The sequence below is a fragment of the Meles meles genome, chromosome 15 (genome assembly GCF_922984935.1).
Source record: "Meles meles chromosome 15, mMelMel3.1 paternal haplotype, whole genome shotgun sequence".
NCBI lineage: Eukaryota > Metazoa > Chordata > Mammalia > Carnivora > Mustelidae > Meles > Meles meles.
Window position 1 is genome coordinate 32,826,296 of NC_060080.1, and position 19,757 is coordinate 32,846,052.

The 19,757-nt window shown below is 44.6% G+C and overlaps 1 protein-coding gene across 8 annotated transcripts in view; it reads right to left on the minus strand.

Moving 5' to 3' along the window:
* SLC8A1 (solute carrier family 8 member A1) overlaps positions 1–19,181 on the minus strand; it is a 329,486-nt gene extending 310,305 nt beyond the window's left edge. For 5 of the 8 annotated variants that reach the window (XM_045979204.1, XM_045979201.1, XM_045979207.1 and 2 more), the window contains exon 1: positions 18,476–18,720. In XM_045979204.1, the coding sequence (XP_045835160.1) occupies positions 18,476–18,544 (69 nt within the window). In that variant the 5' untranslated portion in view covers positions 18,545–18,720. Of the gene's footprint in view, positions 1–18,475; positions 18,722–18,903 lie in introns of those variants that run through there. The other 3 variants (XM_045979206.1, XM_045979200.1, XM_045979208.1) reach the window with 3 other exon arrangements.
* Positions 19,182–19,757: the final 576 nt, after the last annotated feature.

The window sequence follows — 19,757 nt, forward strand, 5'->3', positions numbered from 1 at the left end:
TTGGTTAGTACTATCACCTTCCAGAAACCGTTTCATTACCAAAATCACCTCATTAAGACTGATACTTTAAAGTTCAGACTCTAAAAACCTAGCCAACACAAGGCCTTTCGGTGATCTTAAATTCTGGAGCAGACCTTGTACCGCAGTTTTTGAAATCACGTCCCATTGCTCCAAATGGACTTGGAAACACAGAGATCTCTTAAGCTTTCCTACAAAGTCAATGGAAGTTGTACTTGAGGGGTAAAAGAAATCTTCTGTAATGCAATCTTTCCGCACATTAAGTACAGTTTTGAAAAGCACATTTTGCTGAGAGCACATTTCCTCCTCATTTTCAGCAAGCCCAGTGCTCCTGATATGTTAGCAGCTGGGCATCTATCTGGGTCTCGAAGCACAGCGCTCCACATCTAGGGACAGATCTCGCGCTAGAGTCTGCGGCTGTCTGCAGCAGGAAAGGGAGATAACAGTCCTGGGTCTAGTTGTGTGTGAAGACCCTTGTCTGGCAGGCTGTGAAATCAGCTTTACCAGTCATAAAATGTTCCTTCACGGGGTTGATGTCATCCTTTCCATGGTCATTCTAAAACACATATTAGTTCTACAGAGGGTTCAAGTGACCAAAAAAAAATATATAGGAGCAGTAATTCCAACTAAATTAGCTCATGTGGCAGAACAGCAGTGACCACAAACTACACATCTGAGGAAGGGCTGCAGGCAATTACAGATGGAGCAGGAGAGTCACCGAGCCACACAGGGCCTGGGAGATGAGGCCAAGGGGCAGACTGAGAAACCATGGCTCTGAATTCACCCACCAGCTCAAGCAAAACGCCTCTCTGCCCAGATTTCACTTCTGCCCCTGAGGCTTTGTAAGGTGCTGATGGAGAGGACGGTCTGCTCTAAGTCAGGGTAATTCCGGCCTAGAAGGCCAGTTCCAACATCAGACAAAGTGGTGGCAAGGGGGCGTCCTGAGTCAGAACATAGTCTTATGGCCTGATAAAAAGTTCACAGTGGAGCTAGACTGGAACCTTCCATAGCCCGGGGCACTCTGAGAGCCACCCACGCACTCACCTACATTCTTTGGGCCAGGTTTGGCACTCATGGCAGGGAATGGAAATTCACCAAGGCCCGGGCAGAGCCCCCGGTCCAGCACTTTCTGGCAGACCCTCAAAGAGCCCACCATTTGCCTAAAGCTCCTTTTAACTCATCACTATGGGGAGATAAGCTCTGACATTTTTCTCAGACAAGCCACGGCAGAAAGTTGTGATGGCAGAATGACATTCTACATAAAAGGCTGAAAAAATAGAAAAAGCATCTTTTCAAAATATGCAAGATTTATGGTCAGTGGGTCTACTTAATCAGTCGTTACAGGGTTTGGGTGGGATCGCCACTCAAAACGAGGAGACACCGAAGCAACCTACAAGAGTAGTGGAAGGTCTAACTCTAATTCCATCATAAGCCATTTATGCCACAAATATTTATGGGTGCTGCCTAATTACGTGTTTCAAAATCACCTGCTAGGCTCTCTCCTAAGACTTAAGAGTTCATCAGAGAATTAAAAAACAAAAAACAAACAAAAAAAAAAAAAAAACAAACCCCACACAAAACAAAAAAACCAAGAAAAACAAAGTCTCTGTCTTTGCAGACCATATATTCTATTGGGGAGGAAACAGACAAATAAATAGAAATGTTAGATGCTAAAAAGTGCTAGAGGGATGGGGCAGAAAGCGATGTTAAGTAAGACAAGGAGTCTGCATGTGTGAGTGAGTGTGAGTGTGTGTGTGTGTGTGTATATGTACACACAGCACGCAGGACTTTACACTAGATGGTTAAGGAAGGGCTCTCTGATAAGGCAACACTGGAGCAGAATCCTGAAGGAAGTCAGAGACCAAGCCTTGTGGATATCTACAGGAAGAGAATTCAAGCAAATGCCAAGACCCGGCAGGACTTGTCTTTGCATAGTCCAGGAACCACAGAGGAAGCAGTGTGATGAGAGGACCGTGAGCCAGGGGTACAGGGCTCTGGAGCTGGGAACAGACTGCAGATGGATTATGAGGGGCATAGAGGCTACCATTAGGCATTGGCTTTGTGAAAGAGATGGGACTCAGGGAGGTTCTGATCAGAAGAGTGGTATCCGATGATTTTCCTATTAAAAACATCTTTCTGCTGGTTCCATGAAGAATAAGAGTACAGGGGCACCTGGGTGGCTCATTCATTAAGCGTCTGCCTTCGGCTCAGGTCATGATCCCAATGTCCTGGGATCGAGCCCCACATCGGGCAAGGAGCCTGCTTCTGCCTCCCCAACTCCCCCGCTTGTGTTCCCTCTCTCACTGTCTCTCTCTCTCTGTCAAGTAAATAAATATAATCTTAAAAAAAAAAAAAAAAAAAAACAACGAATAAGAGTATAGGGCTAAGAGCAGGAACAAGGAGACCAGTTTTTGCCTTTTATAAAAAAAACAGAATTACAACTGATTCCAATGCCTGGCAGGTATAAAAAAAATGACACAGTGGAGATCTCAACATTAAAAAGGAGAAGGAAACAATTTGTAGTGATCCTTTGGAAGATTCACAATTCCAAATGTCTTGGGAACCTGTGAGCATCAGAAAGGTTAAGTATTTGTTCCCAGAGAGTAGTACAGAAAAGAGAGAGTAAACCCAGAACAGAGATTCCAACCTGTGCCCAACTCAAGGACTGATATAATCAACCCCTTCCTTTAAATTCCTGCCAAATCTCATCTTTCCATTTTCACATTTCAGCCAAAATGAGCTTCCTAAAGTACAGATATGACTCTCTACCTCCCCCTTAAAGCTCTTCATTGGTTTGCCTCTTGCCCTAAAAACAAACCCAATCCTTTTAATAGGCTGTTCAGACCTTTTAGGATCTAGCCTCCAAGTTCTAGAATATGGAAATTCTCTCCATTTCCTGACCACGACAACACTTTCTTACCTCCAGGGCTTTCAGGATTGTGTTTTTTGTGCCCCAAACTATTTTGTTTCTTCGAAGCAAAGGTCAAAATGGCACAACATGGGGAGATGGAGAGGAGAGGGAGTTGAGGGAAACTGGAAGGGGAGAGATGAACCATGAGAGACTATGGACTCTGAAAAACAACCAGAGGGTTTTGAAGGGGCGGGGGGTGGGAGGTTGGGGAACCAGGTGGTAGGTAATAGGGAGGGCACGTACTGCATGGAGCACTGGGTGTGGTGCAAAAACAATGAACACTGTTACGCTGAAAATAAACAAATAAAAAATTTAAAAAAATGGCACAACAGCAAATCATGGTCAGTTTCCCAAGAGATTAACAGTCGGTTTTATTCATAAACACGATGGCAGACACTATGCTAAATTCTTTATATGTAGTATTATATCTAATGCTTACACTAACAAGCGTTGTTATTTTACACAGCTCCTGGTGTTGCCATTTCCATTATGGTCCATGAGAATGGCACCACCTGGAGTTGTGCAATGCAGTCTCCTAAGAATGACAATTTGCAGTAGATATTATTAGCCCATTTCAGAAATGGGTTCACTGAGCCTCAGACAGGTTAAGTGCTTGTCAGAAAGTCATACAGATAGGAAACTCCTGAACTAAGATCCAAAACCTGATAAGAGCATCCCTGATAGTGTATGAAGTCATCTCAGACAGTATTGGATTTGGGCTTGGACTGACCTGTTGGGAAACCTCTTGGCTTCCATGCAGGGTAAGGAGGGCCTCAGTAGCAAAAGTTCCATGGAAGGTTTCCAATAGCCTGGCTTTTATCTTATGGATTAAAGACTCCAACAGACAGGCATCCATAGCTGTGATGTAATGTGTGAGCTGACATGCCCTAGAGACCGCTGCCCCTTACCTGTTCGGTATTTAGCAATTACCTGACCACCTCTTCCTACATATATTCTCAGGGCAGTCTCTAAGGTCAGCCAAAAAAGAAAAGAAAAGAAAAGAAAAGAGAAAAGGAAAGGAAAGGAAAGGAGAGAAAAGAAAAGAAAAGAAAAGAAAAGAAAAGAAAAGAAAAGAAAAGAAAAGAAAAGAAAAGGAGAAGAAACGCTCCCCCAACCCACATCTCACAATTGTTCTTAGCCAAAAGGGTACAGGTGTCTAAGAGTGGATGCAACTGTAAAAATTCCGATCAGAGAAAAAGGAAAGGGCTTTCTGAGGTTAAGTCCAAAACATCATGATTATATTCAAAAGGTGGCAGTGTTATAATTTGTGAAATCACTGATACAGGTTTTTGGCAAGGGAAAGAATTCTCTGGACTATAGTTTCTTCTTTTATTAAATTAATACCAAATTCAAATGTTTGGGGGGGGCAGATAGCATCTAAACGAGAGGTCCTTCTTCATTCTTTCATTTCAGGGTCTTTCCTCCAACATCAGATTCAAGCAGATGCTCCCCACTGTCTCCTCAAATATATATTTCCAGGGGCGCCTGGATGGCTCAGTGGGTTAAGCCTCTGCCTTCGGCTCAGGTCATGATCCCAGGGTCCTGGAATCGAGCCCCACGTCTGGCTCTCTGCTTAGCAGGGAACCTGCTTCCTCCTCCTCTCTCTCTCTCTGCCTGCCTCTCTGCTTACTTGTGATCTCTGTCTGTCAAATAAATAAATAAAATCTTTTAAGTATATATATATATTTTTTTTTTTCCATAAAAATTCAGCAGGAAAGAGGCTGCTAGTATGTTGTTCTGCTGCCTGGCTTTTTTATATTATGCCCTGATCACCTGAACTCTGGAACAAGGGTAGGCTGGTTTTCATTGTGCTTTCTGATCAACTCTTATGTTCTCAGCCAGTTCTTGCTCAGGAATAACCATTACATCATCCAAATGAGCCTTCAGCACCGTAGCAAGAAGACCCAGAGTGTCCTCTGCTCATTCTTTATTTTGAAGCCAACAGACAAACCCAGCTCCTACAGAGGGATGTGCTTTTGTAGTAGCACATAAAGAGGAATGTGAACGGCACATGATGAAGGATGGGGAAAAGAGCTCCAACTGAAAAGCCCAGACACCAGCATTGAAGGGACAAGTTAGGGGAAGGGGACATGTACCTGCAAGACAGATTTTTGGCAAACGGCTTCTATAAAGGGTGAGGAAGAGCACCCCCCCCCCCCCCCCCCCCCACTGCGGAGGCCTAAAGACTCATCAGGCAGCAGAGCGATGGGTTCCTTATGGGAAGCTGGAGCCAGGGCTGACCACCAAGGAGGACCCGGCTCCGAGAGAAGAAATGTGTTTGGCATTCCCACCAGCCCCGTGCACAAAGGCGGCCGAATTTCATTCCATTGATTGGCAGCTGGGGTGATTCAAAGGAACTCCTTGACTCTCCCTCATCAGGACCTGGAATTCCCTTCTATGTAACTCTTGCTGAGTGAGAGCATCAAAGCTTAGCAATTCATCCGTTTCTAAGGCAACATGTAAGCAGCCCTAAGTTCTTTTCCACTACTGAGACAAGCACTGGCGAATGCTTTTAGACAAAGAGATGATGCCAGAATGATTTTCCTTATCTGACCATCCATCCAGGGTGCAAATTACTCTTCTGGCACCCAACCTCAGGCCAACAGACCATGACCATGAGTTCCAGAGGAGCTCTGGTCCCACAAGGACTCTCTGCTCTTACCTTTTTTTTTTCTTTTCAAAGAGAGAATTTCCTTTTTGTTGCTTAATAAATTGGTCCTCTAGAGTACAGGCAGCAAGAGTTCATATAAGGGGCTCAAGCCCTCTGGTTGAATGTTTGAGACTACAGTCAGGATCCTGGGCCAGGTCAGAAAACACTCACCTCATTCATCAAAGGAAGACACTGGGGTGATTGGTCAGGCAGTGCGGCCAAAAACAGAAAGATGAATTTAGGATCTTAAATAATGAAGAAGTTATTGAAAAGTCATGAGATGTAACCCATGGCCCTTTCCCCTACTTTGCTTTTCTACATAGAACTTCTTCTTCTTTGTGTGCTAATATAATTTATTTGGTGGTTCTGTGTATTGCCTTTCTCTCTCTGATAGATGTTAAATTCTGTACAGGCAGAGATTTTTGTCTCTTTGTTCCTAGAGCAGAATCTGGTGCATAAAAGACACATAGCACCTGCTTACTGAATGAATAAAATCTTCATAGGGTCATGGGCTGATTCACCAAATCTCTGAAGGTGAATCAGAATCTGGGGGCTGGGATGAGGCATTTGCACTGAAAAACGCACCCTGACTGAAGTAGAAGCCCCTAAAATGAGCAGATGCCAGTATCACCCTGAAAAGCCAATGTCAGGATTAAGTGGAGGAGAGGAAATGTGATTCAGGCTCATGGGCAGAGAACCTCAGGCTGGAAAAACTGACTTCCCGCATAGAGAAGGGGGACTCTGCAGTTTCTCCCAGCACCTGGGGGCGGGTCCTCCTCCATGAGCCGTAGCTTGCTGATTTCTTTTGGAAAGCCAAGTTCATCTGCAGTGTTGAGAGGGTCCTGATGTTTCAGACAGCCTCAACAAAGCAGATCTTCTCCTTCCAGTGCAGTAAGAAGACATCTGGTCAGGCACCAACCAAAAATCAGCTCATTGCAGAAGGCTCATAAAAGGGAAAGTGCATCACGAATTTAAATTTAAATACATTAACTCTGCATACCGGTATGGAAATAGGAGTAAGAGAAAGCAAGCTGGGGAATAAAGAGTCTTTCAAAACTAACTAAATAAAGAGGAATTCAAAGGGAAGCTGCTGTGCTTATCTTGGGCCAGGACTGTCCTCGGATTCATTTTGCCAGTGCCAAGGCCAGAGTGAGGGCCTCACTTATTGTCATAAATTGGCACCGAGGACAATAATGACTGAAGCCATTGACCGAGCCCTTGCTTTGTCCCAGGTGCTTCACCGACTGCTTTGTGTTCACTGTCCCTGGCCTTTCTGACAATACGGCAAGGAGGTAGTATCATTCTCATTTTATAAATGAGAAAAATAAACGTTTTTTGTTTGTTTGTTTTTTTAAAGATTTTTATTTATTTATTTCACAGACAGAGATCACAAGTAGGCAGAGAGGCAGGCAGAGAGAGAGAGGGGGAAGCAGGCTCCATGCAGAGCAGAGAGCCCAATGCGGGGCTTGATCCCAGGACCCTGGGATCATGACCTGAGCTGAAGGCAGAGGCTTTAACCCACTGAGCCACCCAAGCGCCCCAAAATAAACATTTCTTAAAAGTAAACTGGTTAAAGTCGTACAAACAGAGGTGAACTAGGATTTTAATCTAGGCGCTTACACTTGGAAAGCACATTGCCACCGTGCATTCCCGATTGGCAGCATCTTTTTGTTTGTTTTTGCTTCCTAGGTGAGCAATACTGTCCTCTGGTAGCAAGGAGCCCCCTACTTGGATACTTAGCACAGAGTAACCTTTCCACGGGCCCTGCTTTCCCCCTGAACAAATGCATGTATTTTGTACTGCCTCTTCCAGAGCCTTCATGTTTGTGGCTCCTGTCTCCTGCCTCCCCAACCCCCCCAATAAGGGTTTTGTAAGCACTCCTATTTATCATGTAGCAAGTGAAAGCTGATCCATTGGGGGGATCATCAGCTAAAATCTGAGGTCTGAAATCACTCCTAAGTCATGTAATAATCTCAAGGTTTTTCCATTTGGTCAGGAGAAAAGAAACTATAGAAAGAAATCCTAGCAGTGAGCAAGCAAAACTAAAATGAAAGATGGATGGGTCTGGGGAGAATAATACTGAACTTCAGCATAACAAGGGAATACTTTGCTCTCATAGCAATAAATCCAAAAAAAGTTTTTTTCAAGAATTTCAACGCAGCTCACAAATCTGCTGTCTTGGGGGGGGGTCAAGACTTTTTTTTTTTTTTTTAATTTTTAAACCAGTAAGTAATTCAAAGAAACAGGAAAACAACACATTCATTCATGGTTTTATCTGCCAAGTTTTCTTAGCCACTCATATATTCCAGATACGTGTAAAAAGCTGAATAAGTTCATATCCTCCAAGAAGATCACATTCTAGTGCGGGAGGGGAGGGCATGGATTACAAACGTCAGGGTGTGAGTCTCCTTTCTGGAACAGAACTCTTTCATTGCTACAGAACCCCAGAAATGGAGAGACTTTCCAGGCATTGAGAGAGTAAGACAAAGTGGACCACCTCATTCCCAGGTTAATGTACCTGAGCTCTTAGGTTAATACAACCAGGGTTCTAGAAACCTCAGACTGCTGGCCTACAATTCTACCACCCAGGGTTTTCAAGCCTAGTGAACTCCCCGAGGCAGGCCAGGGCCTTAGAGCACCTTATCTGTACTCTGTGCATCTTTGAGGGGCCTCGTGATAGACAATAATAACTATTTCAGATACTGATTTGTTCACCATCCACCCTGAAGGGAAAGAGCCTGCCGTTCTTTGATGTCTGACCCTACACACTGGGAACAAAAAAAATGAGGCCACAAGCATGCGTTTCTATCTGGGTCACCAAAAAAGATTTACTATCTAAAAATATTTTCCACACTAGCTTGTTGACATTTCACCTTAAGAAATGTGTGTGGGTTTTTGTGGGGTTGTTTTTTGTTGTTGTTTTTGGGTGTTTTTTTTTTGTTTATTTGTTTGTTTGTTTTGAGTGAAGGACAGCTCTCTCTATATTTCTAGTTCAAGACAGTGGGCCAGTCATGTATTCATCAAGCATTCCTGGAGTGGCGTCTATGGGCAAAGCAGCAAACCAAACACTGTGAGAATTACAAAGATAATTGCACCTGCGCCTGATGAACGGCCAGTGTTGAAACAACTCAACTACTTACTCAAATGGCCATGAGTACTAGGAAGGTTACGGAAGATTCCCTAAAATGAGAGGCCTAGAAGGATGGCGAAAAGCTGGAGAGAGGAAGAGGGCATTGCAGAAGGAAGGAATGATGCCATAAAGGCACAGAGTGCTGCTTCTTCAACTTAAGCTCATCTAAGACTCACCTGGGAAATGCATTAATATGCAGATAAGTGGGGGTTATCATCAGAGGTACAGTAGTTCTAAAGAGGACACCCAAATTTGAACTTCAATAAGCACCCCAGCTGATTTGATATAGGCAGTCTTGGCACCACACTTTAAGGGCACTGGCATAAAGGGCAGAGCTGGGTAGAAATTAGATAGGGCACGCGGTATCTTTGGCAAATGCAGATGGCAGGACAGAGCACTTAGACAAGGTACTTGACCGAAGGTAGTGCCCCCAAATTAGAAGGTAGTGTTTCTTGTCATATAAGGTAGTGTTTCTTGTCATGTCAGTAAAATGATGATGTGAAATAATATACCAGAAAGGCTTTCCTTCTCATAGATTGGGATTCCAGACAGCATCAAAATATGAAGCCCCTTGGTGAGTTGGTGGGGAGGTAGGAGAGAGGACAATGGAGAAGAATGGACCCTAACAGGAGATCACAAGGGTCCCCAGAAGAGGAGGTTAAAGCATTGGGAGTAACTTATATCTACTTCATAATTTTGCAAAGGGTTAGTTGTGCCTCTTTAAATAGAAATAGCTAAGGATTTCTAAGACACCGTATCAACACGTGGCAAAGACAAAGATAAATGGAAGTCCTTGGAGACTTTCTATTCAAGTTCCATGCACAATTCCTGAATAGAGTAGACAGGATGTTGAAATGTAAACCCCAAACCTGGGTCCTTGAGTGGTGAGGAAAGTTCCGCTCTTTAAATTATAGGATCTTTAGGGGAATATCACTACTCCCTCTGTTCACCTCAACTCAGGAGTAAATCTTTGCCATCACTCTCTGCCTTCTAGTCTGCCTCTTGGGACTAGAGACGTTTAATACAGAATCTAATTTCAAGCTATGTGATAGGAACATTCAGAATGCCTTAAAAAAAATCTTTTTTAACAAGGAAAATGCTGGTTATGTGAGCAGCGGCTGGTGAATTTCATCAGCTTTTTCCCTGAGTCATTAAGCTTCATCTTCAAGTAGATTGCTTTTCAGGAGATGGAACCCTATCAACTTGAAGTTTGTGAGTCTTTTAAATTTTCCTGCACAGTGTCAAATCACAGTCCTTGAAAGAATAAGATGCTCTTGAGAAAAGCAGAAGGAAGTAAAAAGAAATATATTTTCTAAAAACTCAAGTTAACGGATGCTCGTGTAATGGTGACCCTTTGTCAATATTCTGTGCTACAATTTTCTAAAGTTTCTGACAATATGCACAGTGACATGGCTCTAAAACCAGGTGTGTGTGTGTGTGTGTGTGTGTGTGTGTGTGTATTTATTTATTTATATGTATTTATTATGATGATTTATTATATATTTATTTATTATTATGTGTACTTATATATATATATATATATACACACATATAACAAATTTTTATAAATGGAAACAGCTTAGAAAGGAACTGGCCAAATTTTAGTATTTATAGGAATAAGTTGAGTAGCTTATAGGAAAACATAAAATTTTTACACAAGTACCTGAGCACAGTTTATGATACGTACAGTATCTCCACTAGATAAAGCATCTAGTGAATATGCCCTTTATACCAATCCCATACATCTATATTTGAAGAATTGTTTCAATATTGCCTGAAGTGTTATAATTTCCATGTAAGTAACTATGCCAAGACTATTATGTTCTGGTCTTTTTGTGATAGGCCAGGATTGGAGAGGAGCCAGTGGAAGAGTTGAGAAAAAAGTCAGTGGAGAAAGAAATGCCAATCATTTAATCATTTCATTAGCAAGTGAAGATAGTAACTTCTGCCTTTTAAGCAAAGACTGCTTTTATCAATATCAATGACTTATGCAAGAACATTCGTTCACTCATCACTCAACAAAGGTCACCATCCATAATACAGCACATGTCTATATTCCCAGGGTTACTGTTCCCGATAATCAACTGAGCTATTAAACAAAAATTACCCAAATATGAACCATGTTTTCCTTTCTCATGCTTTTCTACCTGCCCTCCACGATCCATCTTAAATGTCCAATTTCCCTTCATAAAAATAAAGCTGCTTTTATGGCTAGGAAGACCCCTGAAAGCCACCTAACTCTGCCTCTACCCCCCTTTCTCTAAACACGAAAACTCAGGCCATGATAACTTAAAAGACTTTTTCAAAGGCACACATCTCAGATTTTGACAGAGTTAGGCTCTAAAATGAGGTCTCCGTTTCTAGGCCACCTCTCTTTGCACGACACCAACCCTGACTGCTAAGATTCTTCAAGCTCAATGATAGTGCCTTTGTGTCTCTCACAGTCTGGCTGTGTGTCAGGAGTAGGTGAACTAGGGCCAACAGGTCAACCGTAGCCTGCCACCTATTTTTATAGACCCATTTCATTAAATTGTTTTTTACTTTGTTAAATAACTAAAACAATGAGAAAAATAATGTTTTGTGATGTGAAAATTATATGATGTTCAAATTCTAGCATCAATAAATACTGTTTTATGGCACACAACATGCCCATTCATTTAAGTATTGTCAGTGGGTGCTTTCAAGTTACGGCGGCGGTGTCAAATCATTGTCACAGACCCTGTGGTCCACAAAGCCCAAAGTGTTTACTATGCGGCCAGTTTTGTGACCTCTGGTGTATGTCATTATGTGTGTCCTTATCTTCCTTCTCTCCATGGCAACCTCCCACAATTAGCACGTTCATGTAAAGGCATGCAGGCGGGGCAAGAAGTAAGAACAAATCCTTATTGAGCACCCACGTGCCAGAAATGGTTCCATATGTTTTATAAGTATTAATGTATTATTTCTCGCAAAAATCCCACGTGGTTTTTTGTTATTATCATTCCCATCGAACAGATGAGCAGAATGAGGCACAGAGAAGTGAAGTGCCCAGCATGACGTTAAATATGCCATTTGTTGAGTCTAAATAAATATTATGACTGTCATGATATGCCTGTTGACCTCAAAGAACTTTAGCCTGAGGATTCCAAGGTCCCTCATTTTGTTAGTCAATACCTTCAATCTAGAAGCAAAAGTCATTGTTCTCTTTCCACCTTGGGGAATCATTAAGAGACATCCAGGGACCCTTGAGGCCAGAAAACACAGATACATTTCTGGAGGCCTTCTGCATTATCAGACCAAAACAGAAGATGTGACTTTGGTGACATGACCTCAGAGCCCTAGAACTGAATTCAACTATCTCCTATTTCACTCTCAAGGATCATTTATTTTCATGCAGCCTTCATGTGTTCATTTGTTTCAAAAGGACTATTTGGATCTCTGCTGTTCCTGCCAGAGCTAGCTGTGGTTCTAAGCAGTAAGAGCAAAGAGAAGGAGAAGCTCTTAGGCCAGGAGAAGAGAGGCAGCGAGGAGTCCGGGGAGAATGAGCCACCAGAATGAGCTCTGCCCAGGACCGATTCACAAATTTCAGCTCTAGGGAGCTCACATTCCCCAATATCTGGCTGGTAGGTTATTTTGGAAGAGGGACTTGGAACTTTCGAGAGACATAGGACATATGACTTAGCACGTCTCCAAATTCTATCCTTTTGCCTCTGCCCAGTGCCTTTCACTTTGGAGGCTCTACCATGGTCCATGCCGGAAGTTTAGGTTTGCCAGCAAGGGTAAACAGCATGATTCTCTAAACCTGCTGTTGGGACTGGATGTTCTGCGTCTAGCAGAAACAGCCACAGCAGGTCCTGGGTCCTGTGCTTTATAGGGAAGCAGAAATGAGGAACAGGAGTTCAAGAAGCTCAAGGGAGAAACTACCGGAGCCATTTGGTGCCAAATTAAAAAAAAAGGGGTGGGGGGGGGGGTGGGCGGGGAACCACTTGTAATGGCCCAGAAAACATAACCATTAAATTTAAGAGAGGAACAGGATGGCAGGTCATCTGTCCCTTGTCTGACCTCTCAGATTGTTACAGTGTCTCTCTTTAAAGGTCATGTTGGAAATTCACCCTGAATTTTGGTGGCCTATGCTATCACTTGTCCCAGAGCCAAAGTTCCCATGGCATGGTTCTGACTGGGACACACAGCTGATTTGGAAAGTCTGGTAATGGCCGTACCATTGCCTCAGCGTTGTCCTTGTCATAAATTAGCTGGAGCTGGTTTACATGTTTCAAAAATAGCTCACTTTATTTATTTTTATTTTAAGATTTATTTATTTATTTGAGAGAGAGAGCACACGCCTGTGTGCATGGGCGGGTTGGGGGGAGTGTGATGGCAGGGAGGCATAGAGGAGAGTCTCAAGCCCAGTCTGATCACAGAGTCCCACTTGGGGACGCCCACGGAGCTGGATCTCAATGACACTGAGATCACAACCTGAGCCAAAACCAAGAGTCAGGTGCTTAATTGACTGTGCCACTCAGGCACACTGGCTTTATTTATTTTAGAAGCCCTTTTCACTCTTTGAAAAATAAACTAAAATGTGTCCTCCTCCATGAAGCCTCTTCCAATATTCTCTTCTTCCTTCCACTCTACAGCATTGTGCTCATTAGACAGTTGAAGCAATATTTCCCAGGTGGCTCAGCATGTAGGTGTTCTAGACCATGACATCCCTAAGACTAGACAACATGGCACTAAGAACATGGCTTCTGAACAGCATCAAAAACTGGTACTATCACCTATTAACTCTTGGATAAGTTATTTAACAGAGCCAAGGTCTTCATTTTTACATCATGATAAGGATGTTTCCTTGTGGAGCATTTATAGGCCATTAAAGAGAAAACACACTTAGAGTGCTTAGATTGACCCTGGGCATACAATGGGCACTCGGCAAATGTCAAGTAACTCCTCTTCATCATCTGCGTTCTCTGAAAAGCCCAGCACAGTGCCTTGCATACAGTGAGTGCTCAATAAATACCACGGTTGGGTTGGAATAGATTGCTGAATCACTCTCTTGTCTGACTTCATCTCACGTTAGATTCAATGAAGAAATTAGTAATTACTCTTACTTCACATGAAGGACATCTATTAAGTGATTATGTTTTCGGTCTTTTTTAAAATTAAGATGGACTCTAAATTTACTTTTCTGTACCTATTGTATAGCAAGAAAACATTCATCTGAATTGGTATCGCGTGGGCATTTTGTAGGTTACTGGTATGAATATTCCAAAACGACATAGAGTAGAAGCCATTCAGGAGTTCAAGGATATCATTTCACACTGGGGAACATAATTTGCCCACTCTCAGAAGAATTCAAAAGGCTACATTTTCCAGAAAGGATCAAATTTTTTATATCTTTGCTACCCCGGAAGATTTCAGTGTGGGAGTCCATCACTCTGTCTGTCTGACTACTCTCTATTCCCTGACAGCAGCCCCGTTCCTGGGCACGCAGGTCCTCACACTTCCCCACCAGAAGGAGCCTCTGAGGGCAGAAACTGGGCACCAACCCAGTTTCAAACTACTTTCACTTCCTCTGCATCTTCCTGTGTTGGAGGCCCTTGGGACTTTTCTGTCAGCTGACCTGATAAATTAACCAAAGTTAACAGATAGCAGATGCCAGTCGTTTATAAGAATTAAAGGTAGCTCTTGGGGCGCCTGGGTGGCTCAGAGGGTTAAGCCTCTGCCTTTGGCTCAGGTCATGATCCCAAGGTCCTGGGATCGAGCCCTGCATTGGGCTCTCTGCTCAGCAGGGAGCCTGATCCCCCCCCCCCCACCGCCCGTCTCTCTGCCTGCCTCTCTGCCTACTTGTGATCTCTGTCTGTCAAATAAATAAATAAAATCCTTTAAAAAAAATTTCCTAAGTGATGTCATTGTATGTTATTAGGGACCTACTAGATAGAAACACTTTATTCAAATGAATGTCTAATAATGAGAATTTCTGATCTTACATTGGTGGATGGATAAATGCTTCCATTCCAAGGATGCTTTGCTCTCTCCCCCACCCCCCAGATCAATTAGCAGGCAGTTGCCTATAATGCACTTGACTTCAGGACTTTTCTCCTTCGACATATCCTCCACCTCCTCCTGAAATTGGCTGGAAAGTTTCAGGTAAAGAAGAAATGTGATTCTCTTGAACCTTTGTCTCTCTTGTTCCGTACTACACTCTCTTGACTAGGCAGATCAAAGGACAATCGCAGAGTGGATACAAAACACTTAGAGTTTAACAAGAGTTGTCAGCAAGGAGAGTCTACACAAAACACTTGAGGGAGCAAGGGAGACAAGCCACTGTCTTCCAAGTTGAGTCAACACACAGGAAGCAGGCACCTGATTTCCTCATTCGTGCTCTGAGCTGCTCTTGCTAAAAACCTGCCAGTGAGAGTAGCTTACCCAAGAAGTCTCCAGTTCAGAAAATAGGCTATATGATTTACAAACCTTCCTGAGAACCTAACTATTGATTAGTTTAAGTCTTCAAAATATGTGTTGTATAAAATATATCTTGTGGTGTGTGTGCGTGTGGGCGTGCGTGCGTACATGAGAGCCTAAGGAGGGAGGGAGGCCGTAAGAGAAAGAGAGATGGAGAGACACAGACACACAAGCAAAGAGGTATCTTTTGGAAGAGAAAGAAAGAAAACTAAAAATCATCTCACTCCATTTAATGAGGCCCCACTGGACTAGCTCAGAGTCCAAATCAAAATCTCAGAGGCTAACTCTGAAAGCTCACATTTCCCGGATCTATTCCGTCCCTATGGGTCAGAAAGCATCTGACATTTACTTCCACTAAATCTCAAGTATGTCTCCAGGGGATAGACATCCCTTTGTTCCGAGAGAAAACTTGAAATGGCTAGTTCAGCAGCCCACTGGTTAGGTTAGCCACAAGTATTATTGAGACCAGATCCCAAGTGATAGGCAGCTGAGGGAACCTTGAGTGAGGTTCGCTGTGGTTCTGAGATCTGGGGAAAGTCGGGGAGAGTATCTGCCACAAGAGGGAGCAGGAGAATTTGATCAGATGGGAGGCGATCTGGTAGAGGTTATGATGAGGGGTCTAAGTATGAAGTATGGACAATACCGGAAGATGTTCTGGCAAGAGACATCTATCCCTCATAAGAAAAAAAAAAGTGTGGGGGGGGTGGTGGGAGGATGAAAGAAGCAGGAAGAAGAGACACTGAAACACGTTGATTTCTAAATTCTCAGCAAATATAAAGCAACAATTTAATTCTTGACTAAAAGCAACATACATTTACACTGCGAAAATACAAAACATGCAAGATAGGTGCTCTCCCACCCTCTTTTAATCGTGTATTTCTTTCTTCCAGATTTAATTTCTATTTCAACTTGGTCCTTGGTTATTTCCCTGCTGATGGGGTAGACTGCTTGCTACTTACCTCCATGCTACGCTCCCTCCATCTGAAGGTGTCGTGGAGAAAGGGCTCCTCTCACTGAATTGCAAAGCAAAAAATCAGATGGCAAAGTCCTAAAATGCACTTACTTTGAAAGAAACACATCCATGACCTAAATGAATGCTTTAACTTCCTTTAAAGCAAGAATGTAACCTCATTGGATCTGCAGAGCTTTTATCATCATTTATTTTTTCAAAGAAACAGATTAACTACTGAGAGGGAAAAAACCATGCGTTTACTTTGCGAGATAAATAAAAGTCTATTTTTGTCTGATAAAAAACATGTTAAATATAGCTTGTTAACAAAATGCTGAAACTCTCTTGGAATTTTTTTTTCTTCAAAACATAGTAAGCTTCAAGGAACAATTAATGTAATTCTTTTTTTTTTTCAATTAATGTAATTCTTGCATAAAGTCCTGACCATACTTCATCTTCCTTTTGTTAATTTTATTTGGAGTAAAAGCACTTCTCTTCTTCCCCTTCATGGTCAACAAAGCTCTTAATCTTAATCCAAAATGATATAGCAGAAACCATTCAGCAGTGATGATAAAATAAATAGAAAGACTAGAAAGACAGATAGATGGATAGACAGGTAGGTAGGTAGATAGACAGACAGACAGATTGATAGACAGATAGATAAAAAGCAGAGCCTTCATATTCGTTTAATTCATTACTCTCCTCTTCCAGCCCTATGAAGCTTTCAGGACAGAGTAAATGAAGTCTGATTGTCACGGACACTTGCATTCTTTGCAACACAGCACAGCTCAATAGTCAATAACGGTTTACCTCTATCCAGTTCTTTAATTCCCTAGTAATTAGTCATTCCATTTTTAAGACAAGACAACAGCCATTTTAGGGAGAAAAAAAAAAATCAGGGCTTTTTTTTAGTAGGTGGGAGAAATCTTTGCAAAATAGCCCTTAGAATCAAATGGAATTCTTCAAGCAGGCGGGATTTGTAAAATGAAAACCGTTTAAGAAAACACATCTTGCTTCTTGATGAAGTAAGTGGGTCTTCCCCCCACCTTCTCACTCACAAGGCCCCAAAGATGGAGCTAGCTCTCCCTTCCTTCCTCCTTTCACACCAGCCTAAGCAGCCAATTAAGCAAGTTTAGCAAACCCATAGAGCTAAATCCAAGTAACACAGGATTTGAAAGAGGAACGTAAAAGCCATCACCCCTGTTCTGGTTTTGTTTTCTTATCTGAAATGAATGGAACATCTAGATACATTTCTGCCCTCCTTTCCTGACTTGCTGCAGGAGTAGCTTTGAGAGAAAAAGAAAACACACAAGTGTGTGCATGTGTGTGTTGGGGGGGCGCGTGGGGGGGAAGTCTACTTGCAGAATCCCCTCCTAGTTGCTCCCCATTTCCCCATTTCCCTTAGCAAATCTTCCCACAGATGCTGGGTTGTGGGTGCTCGAATTGCTCATATTTGGAGATACTCAAGCTATGCCTTTAACCGGATCTGATCAGAATCCACCTACCCTGCCAGCTCCTCCATGATCTGGATGCCAGGACTGTCTTTACCACATCTGTCATTTTTTAAAAAGCTTCTTCCACTACACCTCCTACTGATATCCTTTTTTCTCTTTTTAGTCTTTACACCTCCAGCAGGACAAAGTTTGTATTGTTATAGTCACAACCACTAGTGGCTGACTAGCAGGAGAGATACAGAGCGCCTGCAAGGGAGCTGGGCTAAGGGGGGGTTAAACAGATAGGTAGTGCAAAGCATGACTTTCTTTCCAATGACTGCGGACACCACGCACTATTGCTCTGTTCAGAAAATTCTTTGCTAAATTTGATCACTCTGCTTTCAACCCAACCACCGCCACTTTGTCTGAAGAGGGAAATACAAATTGCTAGCCCCAGTCATTCATCAAAACAGTCAACAGAATCCATGGGGGGGGGGGGGGGTTAAAATCAAGGATGCACACATATTGTATTTTTAAAAGCATCCGCTGGGCAGATTTGGTTTCTTTAGCCAACTGTCCACTCATAAGACCTCCCTCTTCTTCATTAAGGAGGAGCCAAGAAGGATATCCTCACACCTCAGAACACAGACCATTTCCCCAAGAGCCAGCAAAGCTCCAGAGGCAGATAATGCAGCTGCAAAGTTCCCTTCGAATCTCCTGGGGGGAAAGACGCCTGTGTGTGCAGGAACCCCAACACACACCCCGGCATGGGGCCCAGAGACGGGAACCCTCCAGCCCACTCCCCCTGCTGTAATCGCCCCTTGCCCGTTCCTCCTGCCCAGCCACAACTCCCTCTTCTCCGCAGTCCGAGGTGAAGGAGCACCCAGAGCTGGCCGGAAAAGAGCCTCTCGAGTGTGGCCTTAGGGAAGACCCCAGGAATTACCAGGAGGTGGGATGACCGCGGAGCAGAGCCCAGTGGGTGGGGACGCCTGGATCCCCAGCAGCGCGGCATTCCGGGCGGACTTAGCTCTTCGCGCCCCGAAGCCTCCGAGCCCAGCGCGGCGCAGGGTGCAGCATCTCTCCTTAGCAGCCCTTTCTTCCTCCGGCAGCCGGCACTGGCAGGCAGGCACACTCACGCCCAGACGCACCAGCCCGAGCAATTTCGCTCCCCGAGAAGCGCGGACACCCCAGAAAACGTGTAGGGACACACGCGCGCGCGCACACGCACGCACACACAGACACATACACACACACAATCCAGCAGCCGGTCCTTGGCCCAAGCGGAGGGAAGTGTAGCCTCAGGAACAAGAAATGGCAAACAGTTGGCCGTAGCTGACCAAATCCCTTCTGCTGCCCATCCTAAGACCCTACCTGATCTGGGGGGAGTGTGGATGGATCCTTCCCCGGTTCCTCCACGCTAGCAGGCAATACGGCGCGCTCCCTCCTTTTAAATAGCTCCCGACCGGGAAGAGGTCGCTCCCATCTTCTGGGGGAAGCACAAAGCAGGCGGCGGCGGGCAGGCTCCAGAGCAGCGCCGGCGCGAGCGGGAGCGGCGGCTGCGGGCAGCCGGTGCGCGCGGGCGGGAGGCAGGCGCGGAGGCCGGGAGGCTGGTAGGGCCGGGGCCCGGGCGGCGCGCGCGCTCCCCCTCCCTCCCGCGCACACTCGCCCGCCCGCCGCCCGCCCGCCGCCCGCAGCCTCGCACTCGCTCACACGCGCGCTCGGCCCCCCCGCCGCCGCCGCCGAGCCCCGGCGCCCCCGGCGTCCGCCCGAGGGGGAGAGCTGGCGCGTTTCTGGAGCCCGGAGCGGGCGGGGAGCCTTTCCAGCCTCCCAGCCTCCCAGCCTCCGCCGCCGAGAAGATGTGTGGGTTTGGTCCCGGCCCTCGGCCCCGCAGTGCGTTCTGGCCCCGCGCTAGCGCTCTCTCGGGCGCCCAGCCCATCGATGACACGCGCAGACGGGCGCTGCAACTTTTCTTTTGAACCTTCCTCGCCTCTCCCACCAGGCAGAACCCTCACCCCGACTTGCCTACCCATTTCTCACCTCTGAAATTGTTCATCCAGATATATCTTCCTTCCTGCGCTTTCTAGCCCTCTGCTAAAGACAGCTTTCGCTTAGCAAGGGGACCTGGGGATGTATCAATGATTTTCTCTTACATCCTCACTGTGTTTTTCCTACGTATAGACATGCACAGCAGCACCGTGGCCAGACGCTGCTGACACAAGCAGATA